At 38.6% G+C, this 22,947-nt stretch overlaps 1 protein-coding gene across 18 annotated transcripts in view; it reads right to left on the bottom strand.

Moving 5' to 3' along the window:
• Positions 1-6,052, bottom strand: part of TCF7L2 (transcription factor 7 like 2) — a 221,202-nt gene extending 215,150 nt beyond the window's left edge. For all 18 annotated transcript variants that reach the window (XM_083363780.1, XM_083363796.1, XM_083363790.1 and 15 more), the window contains exons 1-3: positions 5,035-6,052; positions 4,647-4,713; positions 4,289-4,413 (exon numbers count right to left, since the gene is read on the bottom strand). In XM_083363780.1, the coding sequence (XP_083219906.1) occupies positions 4,289-4,413; positions 4,647-4,713; positions 5,035-5,223 (381 nt within the window). In that variant the 5' untranslated portion in view covers positions 5,224-6,052. The remainder of the gene's footprint in view (positions 1-4,288; positions 4,414-4,646; positions 4,714-5,034) is intronic.
• Between the last annotated feature and the right edge of the window lie 16,895 nt (positions 6,053-22,947).

The following is a 22,947-nucleotide window of genomic DNA, read 5'->3' as shown; positions in this document are numbered from 1 at the left end:
TATACATCTATGCAAAAGCAAAGAAAGAGAATTCTGCAGCTGTCTTTTTTCTACTGTCTTTACAAAGACAGAAATAAATAAATAATAATCTTCCTAATGCATGAACCCTAGAGCTCTTTAAAGTAAAACATCAAGCTGGGCAAGCCAATAATCTATGTTTTAGACCAGTCTCCCCCCCCCCCAAAAAAAAATAGTATTTGAGACACGAAAATGAAAAGGTGGTTTACATTTTGCCTTCATTAAACATAAAAACTAGGCTTCCACAGTCTTTCTAAGTGAGAAGCAGGATAATACACTGGTTCTCTCCTTCAGTCTGACTTTAAAAAGAATTCAGACAAGACAGGCTGAAAGGAAATTACTCATATGAAGTTTACAAAGCTATTTCTGATACAGAAGCAGCATCCTAACCATGCTAAGAACTGAGAGAGTCACAGACAATGTGCTTAATTTTACTGGTTATTTCTGCACAGGTCAAGAGGAGTAAACACTTTTTTCCATTAAAACTATTAAGTGAATGGTACAATTTAGTAAAAAGCTTATCCCTGCCCACAAAACCCCAAACTCACTGACATTTGAAAAATAGATGTAAATGGCTAACATTCAACAACCATCATCATCCTTATTTCAGAAATCAAATTTCACCGAAAGATTAGCAGTGAACCAAATCTTCATAGTTGAAACAGAATTTTGAACTATGCAAAGCTATAAATATTTCTAAAGGAGTTGAACAACAAATTAGCATAAATACCAAAGAAGGGCGGGAACACCTGTTCTTTTTCCAGCATGATAAACATTTTATTGTTCTCTTCTTAAAATGTAATGACCTGCGTAATTACAGTAATATTACATTGAACTGCAGAAGCTCAGATTGTCACACTTTTAAAAACTGCTGTCAAAACAATTCATAGCAGGAAAAAAAGGTGAAGGAATCCTATTAACTCTTTACCCCCTCGCATCTAGATTCTTCAACTGAAGATTAAGGAGACTGATTCAGAGCATTAAAAAGAGAATTATTCAAATTTTAAATACTGAAGTATTCATTTTGTTAAATCACAAATAATTCCCCTACTTTGCTTATTGATAAAAAAAATACTCTAATAAAACCTATCATAAAAACAAAACGTAGGAAAATAATATATTAAACAAATCTTTTAATGTTAATAGGTATCAATTTTGAAATATTAACATTACAATTATTTTGGTGACCAGAATAATTCTTTCTACTTAATCAGTGATTTCTGAAATTAAGTTTCATATAATTAAGTTGTCATGACATCCACTTTCACACAAGTTAGTTCTAAATCCTTTTTTTAAAAAAAAAACTATAATAAAGCCCTCCTTAATGTACATTGGTTCTCTTAACAGCCAGGTATATTATTCTGTAAAAAGCAGAATTAGTATGATGCAGAGGAATCTTTTGTCTCTAAAAAATATAATTATTGCTATCAAGTTTGAACAATCTTCAGCAACTGAACTATTACTTGTCATAAGAAAATTTAGACTTTAATCCCTTCTATCCTTACCTGGAAGTAAGGGCTTGCTTTTGAATGAACATTATCTAGGATTGGACTGTTAATAATTGCTTTAAAGCATTTATATTTATAGAGCAAAAAAAAATCATAGATCAGTATTTTTATAAATCAATTTTAAAATATCAAAGGCCAAGATTTTTCTACATAAAAATAAAACCCCATGTCTACAGTGAAAAAAGGACAATAATTACCCAGCAAAACTCTTTAAAACAATAGCACATTCACTCAAATTAGTGCTATTTATGTAAGTATTATTTACTTGCACTCTGAATTGCAAAAATAACACCTTAATTATTTGAATATATTCTGAAAAGTACAATATAAAATCATTTTTAAGTTTTAGCTCTGCAACAAAGAATGGTTTTTCTTTATAGTTATGATTTAAGTTGCAGGACAAAAAGAAAAAAAGAAACTGAAATATACAGCTGGCTGTCATGCAAATAATAAAATTGTCTATTGAGGATGGAAAATGCTTTTTAAATCATGTGATGGCAAGGAACAAGGTCACCTGTTATACCAACAATAAAATAACATTTTATACAAAGCACTGACTCCTCAGAAAGGGCTTTATTACTAAGTGATTTTTTCTATTAAAGATAACTATTTAGTGCCTGATACAAAGTCTATTCAAACATCCACACAAATAGTCCCCATTCATTTCAAAAGATGATGTATTTAATCCAGAACAAAAGTGTGACCAGAAAAAATACAATACATATAAATCCACAATATCCTTTATTATATGGAAAAAAGGAATTTGTTTCTCAGCTCTCCAGCCAAACAAATTTAACAGAGAATCTTCATAGACAATTTTAAATTTTCCAAATTATTTCTAGAAATTCCTTTGGGAAGTAAACTTATACTATCATAATGTACAATTAAACAGCCACAAAATAGCCACAATTTTGGCAACATATAGCACCTTTTATCTGTCTCACTACCTTGCCAATACTGTATTTAGTCATCTTTTTTCCCCAGTATACCAAAACTGTATATAAAAGATATACTTGTTTTGATTATGATCCCCAAAATACAACAAATTATAAGATGTATTCACTAAATTAATCTCATTCTTCAAAACATTTAAAAATACACATGTAAACACTATTTGGTCACCCTTGACCTCTATAATTTGTAATCTGTATTTGGGAATTTGAATAAAAGCAAGACTGACCCTGGTATTTTAAAATGCATTAAAATATCCCCCAAGTGTTTAATAGTGGATTTATTAGTCAACCTTTATGTCTTATACTGCCACTATAAAAGGAAAAGGTAATTTGAAGAAAGCAAAATAAAGGGAAGTAGGATAGAAAACTTATCTTAATTTAAAAATTAAACAGAAAACCTAACAGATTGTGTAGGAATTCTGCATTCCATGGGGGTATTGTAAGTTAGTTTATAAATATTATAAAGCGTTTACTTCACTTCTAAGAAGAGCAAATAGTTAGAATCAATCTATAACGAGTATAAAATAGTAGCCAACAAATTTTACCTATGAAGAGCTTAGTAAAGCAACAATCTAATGGCTACAGCAACTTATTCACTGCCACGCCTTCTGGTCTGTCTGCCACACCCATAAAAGTATATATCCTTCAGTAAGGGTAATGTGTGTATGTATGCTTGTGATTTAAAATATTCCATTCAAGTAAAGGCTTGTCCCTTTATTTAATGCTTTTGCTGAAATTGAATTGTATTTAAGAAGAAAAAGAAAAAGGTAGTCTATATTTTAATAATCCTATTGACTTAGCATGACTCTTCCTGAAGCCACAGAGAATAAGAGAAATGGGGGGGGAGATTCCTTGAGATTTTTTTTCCTTTGTAAATAAAAAAGCAGTTGGTGCTCCTAAGGCAAGACAGGATCCTAGAAACGAGCATGTATATATTATATCATAGTTATAGATTGGCTATAACATCTCTATCCTTCATTTTTAAAAAAAAAAAGTTTGCCTTTTTTTGAAAATGTCGCCTTGCAAAGGAATGCAAATAACATTTTCCCACTCTGAAAGGCCAACACTCTCTTCTCAAGAAACTCTCAGAAATCAAACCCCCCAAAAAAAAAATAATAATGGAAGGAGGGAAGGAAAAAAAAACACACCATAAAGCAAGATGCTCGCAGTGAAACTGTCATCTGCAATACATTTAAAAACAAGAGTCCCCGTAAAGCGTATACATAAAATTTAACACCAATTAATCATTCAACAGCAAACTATCCCAGTAAAATTAGTATGTAACTCGGCGAGGTTAGGGCAGCAAATAAAGGGTTAAGTGGGAGGAAAAAGTAAAGGGGGAGGGGAGAGAAAGCAACCCAGTTCGCCACTCGAGAGGGCCGGAGAAAAACGAGAGCTACAGAATTTCCCGAGTTTAGGGAACTTCGAGCGAGCGAGCGAGCGCGGGGTCTGACGCTGGAGACAGCTGAACGCACCGAATCGGGTTTCTTTTCTTTTTTTAAGTCACCGGGGCTGAATTCACACCCCCCCTTCCTCAAACTGAAAGTAAAGGAATAAACATGGCGAAGTATAAACAAACCTCTCTCCTCCCTTACCCGCCCCTCCCCACCACCACCCTCTGCGGAACGCACAAAAGTTTTGGAAAGTTTCTGGCCGTGGCATGGCCGAAGTGGGAAGGAACGGGCGGGACACGCAGGAGCCATGGAGGGCTTTGGGAAGAAGAAGAAGAAGGGGAAAAAAAAGAGGGGAAGACAGGATCGTAGCAGAAAAACCGGGAAAGGAAACATTTTTTTAAAAAAAGTCACTCACCGTTCTCGCCGTGGGCGAAAGGGATCCATTGGGGAGGTAGGGGCCGCTCAGGTCGGGAATCATTATAAAGGGATACCCAGGGTATGGTGGGCCCTTAAACAACCCTCCATCTTGCCTTTTCGCAGCTAACATGGCGGGGAAACGAGGAGCAAGAAGGAAAAATAAAAGAAGGGAAGGGAAATCACAGTTAGAAATCGTTTCACACACACACAGACATAAAATCAAAATAAAACTTAACGTACTGGAGTCCACGGAAAACGCAAGAGAATTTCACAGCCGCCTCCCCCTCTCCACCAAAGTGTGTGTGTGGTGGGGGGGGGAGAGGGAAGGGTGGCTGCAAAAGTGAACAGCAACTTACCTTCCTCTAAACTTTCTCTGGATTTATCTCTGAAACTTTCGGACCTAGGTGGAGGCCGCCTCTCCGCCTTAAATCAAGAACGGGGTTTCGGGGGTGGGGTGGGGGAAAGGGATGATCACGATAACGAAACAAAAAAAAGGGGGGGAACAGCGAAGATTGTATGGGACAGGTAGGGTTGGTGGGGGAGATACGGAAGAAAGAAAACGAGAACAAGTTAAAAGTTTGTGCGAAACCTACGGCAACAGGGCAATTTACGACGGGGGGGGAGAGAAACCAAGTTATTTGTATTCTGCCTGCCCCCCCCCTCCTTTTCCTACTTTACCCCGACAATCCTCCCGCCAAAGTTGAGCGAGGCAGGTGTGTTCCAAAGGGGGGGAACGTTTCTTACCTCCGAGTCAGAGGAGCTGTTTTGATTAGTTTCGGATTCATTGACCAGAGACGATTTGACGTCCGCTAAATCCCTCTCCGCCGAAGAGTTCTCCGAGATCTTCTCTTCTTGCTCCCCTTCGTCTTTAAAAGAGATCAGTTCGTCGTTCGCCCCCAAATCGTCCCCTCCACCGCCATTGAGTTGCGGCATTTTCTTCCTGCCTTACCCACCCCCCCCCAGCACCAGCAGCAGCAGCAGCAGCAGCAATTTTGCAAGGACGGAACCACGGAGAGGCAAAATAATAATGATAATAATAATAATAATAATAAGGAAAGAAAAAAAAGGGGGAAGGATATTTTTTTCTTTAAAAAAAAACAAGACAGAAAGAAAAGGGAGAAGTTTGTAATTTTAAGAAGAGTCCCAGGTGAAAGTTCTTTTCGCTTTTTCTTTCCTCTTGGGGAGGGGAACAGAGGGGGAGGAGGAGGAGGAGGAGGAGGAGGAGGAGGAGAAGGAGGGGAGGGCAGTGTCCCTGCTCCTTTCTTTTTGCACCAGTGACTTTGGGTTTCTTCTTTTCCTTCTTCTGGATTCTCTCTCTCTCTTTCTTTCTCTCTCTCTCTCTCTCTCTTTTCTTCCGATGATCAGATCAGCATGTAAAGACACGCGGGCAGAGACACAAAAAATTAATAAGGAAAAAAAAAATTATATAACGAGGGAGGGTTAAAACGGGGGAGGGGAATTACTTAAAAAAAATGGTAGCAAACAAACCAAACAAATCAGCTGTAAAAATGGGAGGGAAGGGGGGGGGGTTAGAAGCTTGCAGATATAGGAAGCCTGTGCCGGTCGGATTTGAGTGAGTTGAAGTTAGACTGAGAGCTTTTCAGTTCAAAGGCGGCGCTGATTGACAGATAGAAAAGGGGGATCGAAATCCGGAGGAACGGAGAAGTCTGGGATCCAGGATTATTGACAGGGAGAAAGAAACACTGGGCACTTAATGAGATGCGGGAGGGGCGGGGGCTCCCTCGTGACGTGTGCATAAATAAACAGGAGGGAGGGGGTAACGGAGAAACTAACAATGATCTCTTTGGGAGAGAGCGGGGCGGCGGGGGACGGGGGGGGGGCCTACGCGACGAAGGCAGGCAGGCCGGCCAGCAGGCAAGGGGCAAAGAGGCGAAGGGAGACAATGCAGGTATAGGCGAGGAGGCGAACCTGTCAGTTCTAAACCCAGCGGGCCAAAGCGAACAAAACTCGGGTGCATCAAACAAATTATTAGGGAAGGGGCAAGGCGTGCGCTCCAGTAGTGCGGTTTGCACAACTGTCGAGGCACGAAAGCCTTTCTCGCCGTGCCTTCGTGCTCGCACGTTGGTTGCGCCCTCAACTTTCCGGCGCGGTGTAAGTGAAATTGTAAGAGTTGCCTCCGATGCACTTTTACCAGGAAGTGATTTCGGCCCTTCTGGGACTTCTTTCCGAATAAACACGCGCGGGCTTGTGCCTCCGGTCATTGCGCCTTTTATTTCTTTTTCTTTTTTGGGGTGGGGGTGGCGGGTATTGTTAGTGTGCTCTTTTTAACGGCTACGCAATGTGTTCGTTCTTAATCTGCGACCAGAAGAGTGCTTCCTAGACCTAGACTTATTCCCTCCCCCCCCCCTCGCTGAAAGAGAAGGAGAAAGCGAAGAGAACTCCGGTTGTGGTGCGGCTTTCAAATAGTTTGTTTTTATCGGATTTAAAAAGAGTTTGGGGGGCGGGGCGGGGGGGGGAAGGAAAGCTCCTGGCGCTTGAGTCCAGCACAAACCTGCAAATTTTAGCTGGGAGAGAAACCCCGCGATTTCCGCGGTGGATTTTCCCAGGAATGTCTCTGGGACTCGAGTCCACCGCGTGTTTCTTCGGAAGTGAGTTCCACAGGGTTTACTCCTGAGTTAGCGCCCAAGCCCGTGCCTTAAGAGCCGCAGGCAAAGTGCACCAAGTCCGGCTTTCTAGGAACAGACGTCAAAGACCGAAACCAGAGGAAAGGGCTTTTTAATTCACCCTTTCCCTTTTCTTGGGAGAGTTTGATAACAGTACTTGGGTAGGAAGAGGATGAATGGATTAGGACTAGTTAATTATCCCGCGGAAGACTCTTGAGACTTTTTTTTTTTAAGAGAGAAGTGCCAACTTCTTTTCTTTTCTCTTCTGCCACTACAGTTTTCCATCTCTTCCCGCCATCAGAAAAACTCCAACCGAAGCCCAGAATGGTTCCTCAGAAGAAACACTGCTGCGTGGTTGTGTGTGTGTGTGTGTGTGTGTGTGTGTGTGAACCAACTGTGTGGTCCCCATAGCTGGCTAGTAAATGAATTGCCAAATATAGATTATTGGGGGAGGGAACGGAGGCTGGGTCGTGTAGAGCTGAGGAATGTGCAACATTTACATACTCTTCTGGAGTTGGTGATCAGCTTAAACTGGCGGGGGGGGGGGAGAGAGGAGAGAAGCAGCAGCAGACGAACGTGGCTGCTAAAAATGACATCTGGCACCCGATTCTACTCTGTCGATGAGTGGAGTAAAACAAATTGATCTTCCAGAGTGACAAATTATAACAATGGAGGAGTCAAATGGAAACTTTAACACGACCAAGGAACAAAAGTAGCTGTGGGAGAGAGGGAGGCAAGAGGAAAAGACACACACTGAGTATGTTCAAGGGGAATTAGCAAATTGCCTAATAGAAATAGTGTCGAGCAAAGGAGGGGCTGTTTAAACAAACAAGCATTTTCCAAAATGCATATAGCTTGCTGCTCCTAAGAGCTGCTGGTGCTCTCAAGATTTCCAAAACAATGCTGATAGCTCATGCAGTATTTAGAGAGTTTAGAGGGGAGACACTTAGTAAACTGTCTGTTCTGGGAAAGAACAATAAAAAATAATGCAGAGATTGACATAGCTATACTACCACTAAGCGACTATACAAAATCACATTTCTATTTTAAAGAAAATTTCAGGCAATGGTTTTGTTTTGTTTTTAAATTGCAATTTAAGTTTAATCAGACTGGATTGCATAGGACACAAAGAAAAGGGCTAATTATACTCTCAGCAGGTAGGAACTAACCTTCAGACTTCATAAATAAGTAAATCAGTGAACAATGTCTAAGTGGGAAGATGGAGACAGAAAAGGATTACTGAAGACATCCCCCACCCACCCCAAAAAAGGAGGAGGAGGAGAAAATACTTCTCTACATATAGATTTAAGAATTTCTTCTGTTTTTACTCCTTTCAGACATTATGAAAAATAACTGCTACAGGCAGCATTTTTTCCTGATCAACAACATTTTCCTAATAGGCTTATTAAAAAAAGGAAAGATTGAAAATTATTTTATGGAATTATGAATTCTAGCCAAGAAAGTGAAGTCTTATTATTTGAAATATTTGAATTTATCAAAGGCTGGAGGTTTAGATCCAGCCATCAGAGAAGTGAACAGGTCAAAATTCATAAGAACAGATACCGATGGTCAAATGAGCAGTAATAATTTAGAATGATCTCCAATCACACAAACATGCTGAATCATCAATTATCCCATGAGATTCCAATGATATATTAAGATGACTCCCATTTAAAAAAAATGCAATGTCTTGTATAGAATGGCCAAAATACCATAACATTTCCACAAGTTATAAGCCAATCTTTTTGAGCAGACATTTGTGACTGTCTTGTGCTTTTCAAGAAAGACAGCTTTGAATTTGATACCTATTTAAAGCATTAAATTTATGTATATTTATTGAGGAAGAAAGCCTGGTTGATCTTTATTGGGCTAAGTTTGGAGTTGTTACAGAATTACACCATAATTTAAACTGTTTACTTTGTGAGTTTTAAAATATGCTGTTGTCAGTGATTTCAGTGTGATTGTGATTTCAAAGTTTTGCACCACTGTAAAGATTGTAAATTCCAATATATAAAGGGTTCTACCAAAAATCTTCAGTGGTCTCTCTCTTCCTTTATTAGATATCTTCTGCTCTTAGTCAACTTGTAAACAGCCATTCCTTCAGCCTGCATGATTGGGAAGAAGGAAGACAAACCCACAAGTTTGTTGTGATATTGACACTTTCCATACAGGTGTTGTGTAAGAACTGATATATATATTTTGTCTTATTCTTTGTTTCCTAAATCTTTTTTATTTCATTTTGTGTCATGTCTTTTAGACTGAAAAAAGGAATTCTTTGATTGTTATTGATTTATAAGTCACAAAAAAATCTTCTTTCAGCAAGCTTTAAATATAAATAACATATTTAGAATGGAACGAAAGGAAATTCTTATAATGGAAAAAAATGTGAATAGTGGTGATGTTCCAGATTCTTTAATGGGGTCAGTACTTGGAATTTGTTTATAAGTGATTTGTGGCTAAATACACGAATAATGTAAAATTTAAAATAAAATCTGATCAATAATAAACAGTAAAGAGCTTTAATAGGAGTAATCCAATGAAGTTGAATGTGGAAATTTTGCAATAAACAAATACACATTCATTTATGCCATTCATGTTGTATTTGAACTTATATCTGGTTGATTATTTTCAAGGCAGAAGGCAAAATTAGAGTGGACTGATTCAGCAGGACACATTATTCAGTCCATCAGGATTTGATCCCATTGAAATCTGAGGAACTGTTTAATGATTTAAGTTGCACTGATTTGAATGAGAATACAGATAGCTAATGTCATATGGCTTGGCCATTGGTTCTTGCTAAGATTCCCTAAGTTGCCTACTTCTTTCATTTATGTCATTACAGATTATTATTAATTAATTGCCTTATAGTATCATTAAATAAAACATTAATATATTTAAAAATTCAGAATGGTCTGCAAATTTCTCTACTTAGATCTATTATTGGATAATAGTAAATACAGTAAATGAGCATTAATTAAATGCAGATGAAATATGGTAAAGGATCAGCAGTTATTTTATGACACGGGTGTCACTCACCACATCACATGATGTATAGTAACAAATCTGAGCTGGGGTGGGCGCAACATCTGTATGATGTCAAACGGCAGTTTGACACCCCTGTTTTATGATGTGAGATCTTGTGATAGAGGGAAACTTTAAGAAAAGTTAATAACCAGATTTTCATAATATAAGCAACCAAACAATATAAAATTTAATGTTAAGTAACACCAGCTGCCTGCAATTAGTGCAGGTTCGAGTCCCACCAGGCTCAAGGTTGACTCAGCCTTCCATCCTTCCGAGGTAGGTGTTGTGATTCAGGGTCAGCCTGTGGGTTCGGCAGTTGGGTAGGATGACTCAGATGAGGGGGAGGAGGGGGGTGTTGAAGAATTTGCTGATGATGGCTTTGAGGCTCCACAGAGCCCCCAGCCAGGCCCCTCCCACCTGGTGGAGACCCAGCTGTGTGAGCCTGACAGCGTGGATGAAGATGACCCACAGCTGGCCCTGTTCAAGGACGCCCGACGCAGGAGGCAGTCAAGTAGGAGTAAACAGAGGGAGGCAATGGGGCTTCTCGGAAGGAGGGAGAGAGAAGCCACGCCCTGAACTCTTTATAAAGGACTTGTGTGGGGAGGGTTGGTTTGCTGAAAGCAACCGCTCAGATAGTGTTTCAAAGCTCCGGTATCTTGGTTCGTGTCTTGTTTGTTTTTGTAATAAATTTGGCAGACGTATTCCAGCCTCTTGCCGTCTGTAAAGGGGTTGCCTTTTCTGCAAGGCCGGTAGCAGGCTGGTACAGAACAGTAGGTAAAATGAGGACCCAGATTGTTGGGGGCAATTAAGCTGACTTTGTAATAATGCCGCTTGGGGTGTATGTGAAAGCCCTAAAAAGCAGGCATATACATAGAATGAAGGCTACTGCTAAGTTTGTAAAGCCGCCCTGAGTCTTCGGAGAAGGGCGGGATATAAATGGAATTAAAATAAAATAAAATAAGTATGTCCAGCAAGGCATGATGATAAATACTGGGGCATTTGGAGTAATTTCTAGATAACCCATGTAGGAGATGACCAGCTGAGGGAGGGGACAAATGTCTTATTGCAGAGGTCCCTAACCTTTTGGGCACCAGGGACCGGTCTGTTCCACAGACCGGGAGTTAGGAATCCCTGCATTATTGGTCATGAGTCCCTTTGCTCCCACAAGAGATCTAAGTCCAGTCCACTTTGAATTCCTGTGACTCTTATCTACCAGCAATTTGTTGGGCATCAATAGTTCAGATTCTTTTGGGAAGCTTAACTTGCAATAAGTCTTTATACCCATTTAAACCGCCTGGAACTCCTGATTCTCCTGGTGCTGAACAGCCCAATTTTGAACTTCAAACAGTGCCGTGGTGTAGGGCATTCCATAATAAGTCAATATGACTTAATGTCTGGATCTGATATGAGATTTTGAAAATCAAAGCTACATTATTTTCTACCCTGAAAAATGAATGGTCCTATTTATTTATTTATTGCCATCTGGATGAGATAATATTCATAGGGAAGATACAGTTTCTATACAGGAATGAAACACAAGTATCTATAGATACCATATCATTCAAGGGTGTTTGATAAGTCTTACATTTTAAAAAGTATTGGCTAATACATTATTCTGACAATATAATATAATTGGCAAAGTTAACAGTCCTTGAGGACCACCTGTGGAACGGTTGCCCAAAATTAAAGCTATTCATGTGGCCCTTCAGAATGCAATAGAACTAATTATCAAGGCTTGTGACACTGTGACAGTAATTTATGTGAGTTCACTTTATTAAGGGAGAGGGGCACTGAAATAAAGCTGCTAAAATACTACCACATAATCAGAAATACAGACTATGCAACAATTAAATTATATCAAAAAATCTGGATTTTTCAAGTTGTCTTCCATGATCCTATGATGATTGGGATAACCATTGGTGGTCCGATCTCAAGGATTATTCTAATGATAGGACATATATATGAGTAAACTCACCCATGGAGTTCTTTAGTGTGATATTTTGTGTGTGTAGAACAAGATTCCTCCTTGGCAGTATGTACCTTGAAACTTCAAAGAAATGGGTAAAAAATAATAATTTTATGGATATCAGAACTGAAATGATCAGATTCAGACTAACTAACTAACCGCGCCAAATCAAAGCCTATCAAACTCCTAGGACAGTGTTTCCCAACCTTGGCAACTTTAAGGCGGGTAGACTTCAGCTCCCATGGCTGGCTTGGGAATTCTGGGAGTTAGTCCACCCTCCTTAAAGTTGCCAAGGTTGGGAAACACTGTCCTAGGAGATAAGCCTTCAGTGTTAATTTTCTCGTTGGTGCCAACTTTGTAAAAGAATCCAACATTTAGGCTTTCATAGAAATACACATAAGTATCTTTGACAATTTTGCAATCTCTTATTAAATTTGCTGGGAATAATTTGGAAATGATTATACTGGGTTCAACAGCATTTTGTAATTCAAGGAAACAAGAACTTAACTAGAGATCGTAAACACCTGTTTGCACCAGAGTTCTCTGGTTGAATGAAAACAAATGCAGAGTTTGCTACAGCTAAAGTAATACAATATTCAAGGGAAAATTCAATCTGATCGTTTATGTGACTTATGATTTATGGTCTGTTGCCAAATTTTAACTAACAGCTGCTGTTTTGTCTAATGCAAGTGCTTGGAGCATGGGCTTCCGAATAGTTTTTAGGCTGGATTGTTGCTTTCTAACACTAAAGAAAAAGTCTGCTTATGACCACTGCAGTGCTCTCTTAGTGCTGGAATGATATATACATTAATTCTCTGATGATGAGATAGAATGATGGTGCACCTTCTATATCAAAGTCTTGTTATAGATTTTAGTAAATAACTCACTATTTCAATTGATTGGATATTAATCAGAGCTTTATTGGCTCAGAAGGAAAAAAAATAACTTTAATGGGAACTGCAAATGACCCTAAGACTTGATCACATTATTCACAGTTCTAAAGAAAATAAGTGATAGAGCCAGGAAGCTCAAAATACTATACGTAATATAAACATTTTTTTAGTTATTATACTGTTTAAAGTAGGGATACTTGAATACATATCAAATGTATACTGCAAGTGGAGCTAGCACATGAGCATAGTTTGTGTGTGTATATGTGTGTGTTTGTGTATGTGTATAAAACCGAAAAGTTAGCAAATATTAAAATTGCTAAGCAGCAAATAAAGAAAGCAAATACAAAATGATGTATAGAAGTAAAATCAAAAGCTCACATTAGTAAGATGAAATAGGGAAGAAGATCAGCTAATGGCTGTTCCAGAAGCTTGCTGAGTTGGAGTCTTCTTTTCCCAGCTTTGTGACATCTATGGAGACATAGGACATTAATGGCCAGAAAATTTTTTAGTCCAAATTAAGTTCTACTCTCAAATTCATGGAAGGCCTCTTAGACAAATCATTCAGAGCATGCCTAGTACATCTGTAACTATAATCTAGAGATGGTAACAATGGCATAATTTGCAAAACTATTGCCTGAATATTGTAATATGAAATAATGATGGATATATGGTCAGTTTCAAATACTATTTAATATCAGAATGAATGACCCAGGTACTTCTTTTTCAGTTCCTCCTGATGGTTAGAAGAAACTGCCTTTGTTTTCTTATTCTGTAAGCAGCTCACAGGGGCATTCAGGTAAAGTATCAAATGATAATTTGTTTTTACAAAACCATTTTAAAATGCCATTTCATCTACACATATAATCAATTGAAAAACCCTGATAGAGGAAACTAGAAATGTTTAGATTGCAATTATGGTACAGCATTTTAAACTGTTCTCTTATATCAGACTTCCTGACAGAGGAAAAGTAGTGTTCATTTATTCGTTTATTTGTTTTTTAAATGTATATGCCTTAATGTTTGCCACTAAAGCAGTACCTGGAGCTAGGGGCAACATAATGAAACTAAACTTTTAAAATGCAACCAATTACAAATACCAAAGGCGAAAGGTTTTACTTTAGCCTTCTTCCTGCTGTGCTATTTTTCAAAAAGTTCTTTTATAAAGGGCAGCATTTAAAAATGCTGTTTCCTACCTGTTGTGCAGGTATAATCTATAATCTCAGATACATACAAACCACTTGAAGCATATAAGTGCATAGCAATATAGATTCATTTTTTGTTGGTGTTCCTTCAAAACCTATAAATTATTGAAAAAGGAATTTATCCCATATAAATGGCATTAACCAGATATGTATGAGCTACCCTTAAACTGAATGCAGTGTCTTGGCATTTAGATTAAATTTGTTTTAAGCATGGGTTTACTAGATTTATATTCCATCTTTCCCATATGAGCTCAAGGTAACTTCATGAAGATCTCCTGTTATTATTACAACTACTACTCTGTCAGAAAAGATAGCCTTAGACCATGGGACTGGCCCAAAGTCATCTGGACAGCTTCTATGGTTGAGAATAGACTTGGTTCTTCCTATTCCTGGTTTTATATATCAACAACTGCACTACAGTTGACTGGATTCATTATTATGTAGCATGATGTATAAACCCATACATTTGGTACAGTAGACAAAGTTCAAGGGACTTGAATTAAATCCCTACTTGACTGTGAAACTAACAGAAAGACTTGGAATCAATGTGTAGTCTTGGATAATCTCCCTTATAGACCTCTAAAGCCAAAAAGAAGATACAATGTGTGGTATCTTGAATTCCTTGAAAATAAGGAAAGGATACGGATCATAAAAATAATTAACATAGGTATCTTGCTCTTAAGCATTTGTTCTTACAAACTGTGTTATGCTGGGGTGTTTTTTTTAAGTGACTGAAGAGAGTTACTTTATGACACGAGTACTCTACCAACTAAAACAAAATTTCTTTAAAATTATTTGGCAATTTATACTGATTGCTACTTTATAACAGAAATTTTTACGTGTTCTTTATTTACCCTAAATTTGCTTACGATTCCCTAGGATAGGTAAAGGTAAAGGTTCCCCCGCACATGCGTGCTAGTCGTTTCCAACTCTAGGGGCCGGTGCTCATCTCCGTTTCAAAGCCGAAGAGCCAGTGCTTGTCCGAGGACGTCTCCGTGGTCATGTGGCCGGCATGACTAGATGCCAAAGGCGCACGGAACGCTGTTACCTTCCCACCATAGTGGTCACTATTTTTCTACTTGCATTTTTACGTGCTTTCGAACTGCTAGGTTGGCAGAAGCTGGGACAAATAACAGGCACTCTGTTACGCGGCACTTGGGATTTGACCCGCCAAACTGTCAACCTTCTGATCAACAAGCTCAGCGTCCTAACCCACATTCTCTAGGATACCTGATAGTTAACTTTTACAGATTTGCAAAAGTGAGTGGTAAAATTTACCAGCTATTTTTCTCAAGCAGATCTATAACTTGCCATGAATTCCTATATAAAACTGTATGAGCCTGTAGCATCTTACAAGAAAGTCACATTTCTGTCAATGAAACCATTTTTACAGAAATGATAATCTCAGTGGATTTAGGCAACACATTTTTCAGTCCTTGAAGCACCTATTTTAAACTAATCAATTCAGAATAGACTTCTTTGGGACTATTGTTACAGAGAAAGCAATTTTTGAGCATTTGTTTCATTTACTCCCGAATGATTCTATTGTCTTCAGTTGGTTTCAGTAAAACTATTGAAGATATTGGCCTTGACTGTCATTAAATACAAAGACATATAGCACAAGTAGAAACAATTTTGTTTAGTTATGCATCTAAAATGTGCTTTAAATAGCCTCCAGAACTAAATTCCACTATAAGGTAACAAAAATGGTTATTTAAACACATAACACAAAGACAGCCAACAGATTCTTTATTAGTTATATCATTTTATTATGTGTGCATATTAATCCTTTAAAGATATAAAACATTAAAATATTTATTTAATTAAATTTATATGACACTTCGAACAGACTATGTGGCTGCACAGAAGGGCTTCTACATATTTCTTAGCTACCTATCCAGATAACTACTTGTTTATTTGTCTACTTGTCTATCCAGGTAGCTACTTGTCATTTTCCAAGTCACAGTAGTTTGTTTAATAACAGTTTAATATTTAATATTTTCTGTGAATATAATTTTGTGGTTTGTAAACAATAGTTTCCCCTTCATGGATTACTGCCTTGTCGTGGCGAAGGGGCTTGCTTAATTCAATGAAGCTATGGGCTATGCCGTGCAGGGCCACCCAAGACGGACAGGTCATAGCAGAGAGTTCTGACAAAACGTGATCCACTGGAGAAGGAAATGGCAACCCACTCCAGTATCTTTGCCATGAAAACCCTATGGACAGTACCAAAAGGCAAAACGATATGACGCTGGAAGATGAGCCCCTCAGGTCGGAAGGCGTCCAACATGCTACTGGGGAAGAGCAGAGGGCTAGTACTAGTAGCACCAGAAAGAATGAAGCGACTGGGCCAAAGCCGAAAGGACGCTCAGCTGTGGATATGTCTGGTGGTGAAAGGAAAGTCCGATGCTGTAAAGATTTTTTCTCCATAGGAACCTGGAATGTAAGATCCATGAATCAAGGAAAGCTGGACGTGGTCAAACAAGAGATGACAAGACTAAACATTGACATCTTAGGTATCAGCGAACTAAAATGGACAGGAATGGGTGAATTTAATTCAGATGACCATCAGGTATACTACTGTGGGCAAGAATCCCTCAGAAGAAATGGAGTAGCCTTCATAGTCAATAAAAAAAATAGGAAAAGCAATACTGGGATACAATCCTCAAAATGACAGAATGATCTCAGTTCGAATCCAAGGCAAACCATTCAATATCACAGTAGTCCAAGTCTATGCCCCAACCACCGGTGCTGAAGAGGATGAAATTGACCGGTTCTATGAAGCCCTACAGCACCTTATAGAACTAACACCCAGAAATGATGTCCTTATCATCATGGGGGATTGGAATGCTAAAGTAGGAAGCCAAAAGATAACTGGAATAACAGGCAAGTTTGGCCTTGGAGTACAAAATGAAGCAGGGCACAGGCTGATAGAATTTTGTCAACAGAATACGATGGTCATAGCAAACACTCTTTTCCAACAACCCAAGAGACGGCTTTACACATGGACATCACCAGACGGTCAACACAGAAATCAGATTGACTATATTCTCTGCAGCCAAAGATGGAGAAGCTCTATACAGTCAGTAAAAACAAGACCAGGAGCTGACTGTGGCTCAGACCATGAGCTGACTGTGGCTCAGACCATGAGCTTCTTGTTGCAAAGTTTAGGCTTAAATTAAAGAAAGTAGGGAAAAGCGCTAGGCCAGTCAGGTATGAATTAAATCATATTCCTGTTGAATATACAGTAGAGGTGACAAATAGATTTAAGGAATTAGATCTGATAGACAGAGTGCCTGAAGAACTATGGACAGAGGTTCGCAACATTGTACAACAGGTAGCAACCAAAACCATCCCAAAGAAAAAGAAATGCAAGAAAGCAAAATGGCTGTCTGAGGAAGCTTTGCAAATAGCTGAGGAAAGGAGGGAAGCGAAAGGCAAGGGAGAAAAAGAAAGATATGCCCAATTGAATGCAGAATTCCAAAGAATAGCTAGAAGAGATAAGAATGCTTTCTTAAATGAACAATGCAAAGAAATAGAAGAAAACAATAGAATAGGGAGGACCAGAGATCTTTTCAAGAAAATTGGAGAGATGAAAGGAACGTTTCATGCAAAAATGGGCATGATAAAGGACCAAAATGGCAGGGACCTAACAGAGGCAGAAGAGATTAAGAAGAGGTGGCAAAATTACACAGAAGAATTATACAAGAATGAGCTTAACGTCCCTGATAATCACAATGAGGTGGTCACTGACCTCGAGCCAGACATCCTAGAATGTGAAGTGAAGTGGGCCTTAGAAAAGCTGAGCAACAACAAAGCTAGTGGAGGTGACAGTATTCCAGCTGAGCTATTCAAAATCTTAAAAGACGATGCAGTAAAAGTGCTACACTCAATTTGCCAGCAAATTTGGAAAACTCAACAGTGGCCACAGGATTGGAAAAGATCAGTTTACATTCCAATTCCAAAGAAAGGCAGTGCCAAAGAATGTTCAAACTATCGCACCATTGCACTCATTTCTCATGCTAGTAAAGTTATGCTTAAAATTCTACAAGCTAGACTCCAGCAGTATGTGGATCGAGAACTACCAGAAGTACAGGCAGGATTTCGAAGAGGCAGAGGAACTAGAGATCAAATTGCTAACATACGCTGGATCATGGAGAAAGCTAGAGAGTTCCAGAAAAACATCTACTTCTGCTTCATTGACTATGCTAAAGCCTTTGATTGTGTGGATCATAACAAACTGTGGCAAGTCCTTAAAGAGATGGGCATACCAGACCATCTTATTTGTCTCTTGAGAAATCTATATGCGGGCCAAGAAGCAACAGTGAGAACTGGACACGGAACCACTGATTGGTTCAAAATTGGGAAAGGAGTCCGGCAAGGCTGTATACTGTCGCCTTGCCTATTTAACTTATATGCAGAGCACATCATGAGAAAGGCAGGGCTAGATGAATCAAAAGTTGGAATTAAGATTGCCGGAAGAAACATCAACAACCTAAGATATGCAGATGATACCACTCTAATGGCAGAAAGTGAAGAAGAACTAAAGAGCCTGGTGTTGCGGGTGAAGAAGGAGAGTGCAAAACTTGGGTTGAAACTAAACATTAAGAAAACCAAGATCATGGCATCTGGCCCTCTCAATTCCTGGCAAATAGATGGGGAAGAAATGGAGGTAGTGACAGATTTTATTTTCCTTGGCTCCAAGATCACTGCAGATGGGGACTGTAGCCAAGAAATTAAAAGACGCTTGCTCCTTGGGAGGAAAGCCATGGCAAATCTAGACAGCACACTAAAAAGCAGAGACATCACCCTGTCAACAAAAATCCGTATAGTCAAGGCTATGGTCTTCCCAGTTGCAATGTATGGCAGTGAAAGCTGGACCATAAGAAAGGCTGAGCGCCAAAGAATTGAAGCCTTTGAACTATGGTGCTGGAGAAGACTCCTGCGAGTTCCTTGGACTGCAAGGCGATCAAACCGGTCAGTCCTAGAGGAGATCAACCCTGACTGCTCTTTAGAAGGCCAGATCCTGAAGCTAAAACTCAAATACTTTGGCCACCTAATGAGAAGGAAGGACTCACTGGAGAAGAGCCTAATGCTGGGAAAGATTGAGGGCAATAGAAGAAGGGGACGACAGAGAATGAGGTGGCTGGATGGAGTCACTGAAGCAGTAGGCGTGAGCTTAGATGGAATCAAGAAGATGGTAGAGGACAGGAAGGCCTGGAGGAACATTGTCCATAGGGTCGCGATGGGTCGGACACGACTTCGCAACTAACAACAAGAACTTCATACACTATATAAGCATTCTATTACTTGCGTGCTAATGACCAACTCTGTTTGGCTACTGCTAAACTCTTGTCCTGTTATCTGCTTTATCAGGTTGATGTCAGGCATCCAAGAAGTAATATGATTTATAATAATATCAAGACATAGAATAAAGACTGTCATCTATATTCTTCTTAGAGATCTGGCTGGATCTTCAGTCTTGTACCACTCAAGATCATGTAATGCTTAGAAGTCATCTTGGCATTATAACTTCATCTGTACTTGGGAATGGTATGGAATGGAATAAAAATGGAATGGAACGGAACGGAACAGAACAGAATAGAAGAATAGAATAGAATAGAATAGAATAGAATAGAATAGAATAGAATAGAATAGAATAGAATAGAATAGAATAGAATAGAATAGAATAGAATAGAATACTTTATTTGGCCAAGTGTAATTAGACACACAAGGAATTTGTCTCTGGTACAGAAGCTCTCAGTGTACATTCAAAACAATGGAGTAATAATAATCATAATAATGATACCAATAAGAGAAGGTAGTGGAAACGATGAGAAGGTTAGTAACACAGCCATACCATATGGGTAAGCATACTTAGACATAAGACAATACTGTGGGAATTACGTATTCAGTAGAGTGATGGTACAAGAGAAAAAAATGTATGTATAGTTTTTTTAGCATGCAATGCTAAAGGGAGGAATTGAAACAGTTTATGTATAGGATGTTAAGGGTCTGTAGGTATTTTCTCAGCCCTCCTTTTGACCTGTGCAATATACAGGTCCTCAATGAGAAGCAGGCTGGTTGCAGTTATTTTTTTCCTGCAGTCCTAATTATCTGTACCTGTCCTGCTTGGTTTCTGCACCAAATCAAACATTTATAGAAGAACCAATGATAGACTCAATAATTCCTCTGTAGAACTGTATCAACAGCTTCCAGGGCAGTCTAAACTTTCTGAGTTGATGCAGGAAGAACACTCTTTGTTGTGCCTTTTTAATGATGGTTCTAATGTGAGGTGTCCATTTCAAATCCTGGAAGATTATAGAACCCCAAAACTTGAAGGACTCTACTGTTGATATTGTGCTGTCTACTCTAGTAAGAGTGGTAGAATAGGAGGGCCCATGCTAAAATTCACTCCCATCTCTATAGTTTTAAGTGTTTGGCTCCAGATTGTTCCAGCTGCACCACAGGGTCAATTCTTCAGCACCATCTTGAATGAGACCAATGACTGTATCATCTGCAAACTTCAGTTCCTTAGCAGAGTAATGTTCTATGGTGATTCTGTGATGTTGGTCTATTCATGACAATAACGTATTCAATGCATCACCCGCAGCTCTCCCTCCTCCTAGTACAGGCATATCAAACTCGTGATGCCACGCAGCATATTGTGACTTTTTCCCCAATGCCGGCAATGGGGTGGGCGCGGTTTTAGCGTGACGCATCCAGCCTCTGGGCCGGCAGTTTGACATGCCTGTCCTAGTAGAACGGGCAAACTTGTTATTTATTAATCATTATTTTAAAACATTGCTTTAGTACATAAAGCATGCTCATTTTATATACTACCAAGATGCCATCAGAGCAGTTTATAAACTTTAAATCAAGAAAAAAGACATGGAAACACAATGATAAAGCAATGCAAAATTTAAAACTCCAAAGTTTTAAAAGTATCTGAGTAGGGTTGTGACAACACCAGGAAGATGGGTGGCTGAAAGAGAAAAAATAATGGAAGACACCCTCTCCTAGTCCAGGTCCATTATAAATTGTGGGGAAAGGGGTGGGGGGGTGGGGGGAGAGGCAAAGGTGACTTCAACAGCTACACTGGAAAATAAGCAGAGAAGGAACTATTTCAGATTGTCTGATCTCAGGTTGTCTTCCCTCTGAAAAGTTGATTGTGGCAAAAAAAATTCCAGAAACTTTGTGTCAGTATGACAATTACAAAGTAAATAATAGCAAAAAAAAACAGGATCTAAACTTCTACTTAGAGGTTTTCAGAGATCAGATGCCAGAGCTAAGAAATGTTTCTTCAAGATGCTATCTCCATTATTTGGGAGATTGAAGATATGACTTTAATGAAGATCATTTATCTCAGAATGTTATTAAAAAGAATGAAATTATTTATTTATTTATTAAAAAATCTTGGTCAGTTCTGATCCCTGACTTCTCTGCTCTATTAATTATACCATCAATCCTTTGAACTTAAATTCTGTTATGTTTCTAGATTATGATAGTCTTTTTTTCCTAGATGGTAAAAAATGTTAACAGTTCATAGACAGAGATCAGTGTCTAATGTCATGCTATCATGAAATTGTTTCAATTCCTATACATGTATGTAACGAGAAAAGAGGTTCAGAAAAACCAAAGCATCCATAAATTTATCATTTTTATTGACAGCATGTCTTTTAACCGTAACAGCAATGGAAGAAGCCCAATAAATGAAACATTTACTGAATAACTTGCCTTATTTTCAAGCAGTGTGTAATTCCTTTCTAGCTGTCTCCAGAAGATGTTTTTAGCCTAATTTGCTCCCTAGAAATTTCACTCACTAGAGTTCTACATCTATGACGTTTTATTGCCTGAAGCCAAGTCTGAATAAGAACTTTCTTAAGATACACTTATTCTAATGCCAGTCTACAATCATTGGACTATGGTAGTTTGATTTATATCTACTCTGCCTGGTGCATGGTTTGAATACTTTCAGACATTCACTGATTTCTCTGTGTGTGGATAAAATCACACTAACCTCTATGCCATTATAATTTATTCACTTTTTTATTTACAAAACTTCTATAGCTATCTGTCTGTTATAATAGTTCCAGGGGCCTCACAAAAATCCATAAATCATCCTTAAAAACATACCCTTCCCTTAGGCATCAGACCAAATATCCTTACCGCTCAACCCCCCATCCTATCCCATTACTTGAGATAAGAGCCAGATCTTCACAGCCCTCTGGAAGGCTAAAAGGGTAAGAATCCCTCTGTTCTCCAGTGGGAGGCTTTTCCGAAGAAGTGTGTGGCTACCAAGAAGACACACCTCTAATGTCCCATCAGGTAGCAACATGCAAGGGACAATAATTCCTATAGGTAAAATATAAAGAAAGCTACATTCATCACTAAGCAAGGATAGTAAATCAGCACAGATGTGTTGAGGTATACTTTAGCTCACAGTGTTGAATGTTGATGAAGATAGTGTCTGCTAAATCCTACAATTCAAAAACAAAACTGCTACGGGAAATTCAGCTGAACTGATATACCATAAGCATGTCAGTAATTTTAAATACAATTAACTTCCATTGGATTGTACTGTGTGAATCAGCTGTCATGCACTGCAGGAATATCTGTTTGCATTATGATGAAGAGAATGTGTTATTCCTGACTTAAAATACAAAATAACAGAGTTGGAAGGGACCTTTGAGGTCTTTTAGTCCAACCCCTTGCTCAGGCAGGAAACCCTATACCATGTCAGACAAATCATTATTCAACCTCTTCTTAAAAACCTCTAGTATTGAACATTCACAACTTCTGGAGGCAAGTTTTCCACTGCTTTCACTTATGACAAACTTAAATAATATATATATTATCTATTCAACAATATTACTTGTGTAGAACTATACTTAAAATACTCATCTCCAACGGCCTTGCTTTAACTAGCTATAGTAAGCCTATTTTTA

The sequence above is a fragment of the Vipera ursinii genome (assembly GCF_947247035.1).
Source record: "Vipera ursinii genome assembly, chromosome: 5".
Taxonomy (NCBI): Eukaryota; Metazoa; Chordata; class Lepidosauria; order Squamata; family Viperidae; genus Vipera; species Vipera ursinii.
The sequence above is the reverse complement of the archived record's forward strand: the minus strand, read 5'-3'. Positions and strand labels throughout refer to the sequence as shown.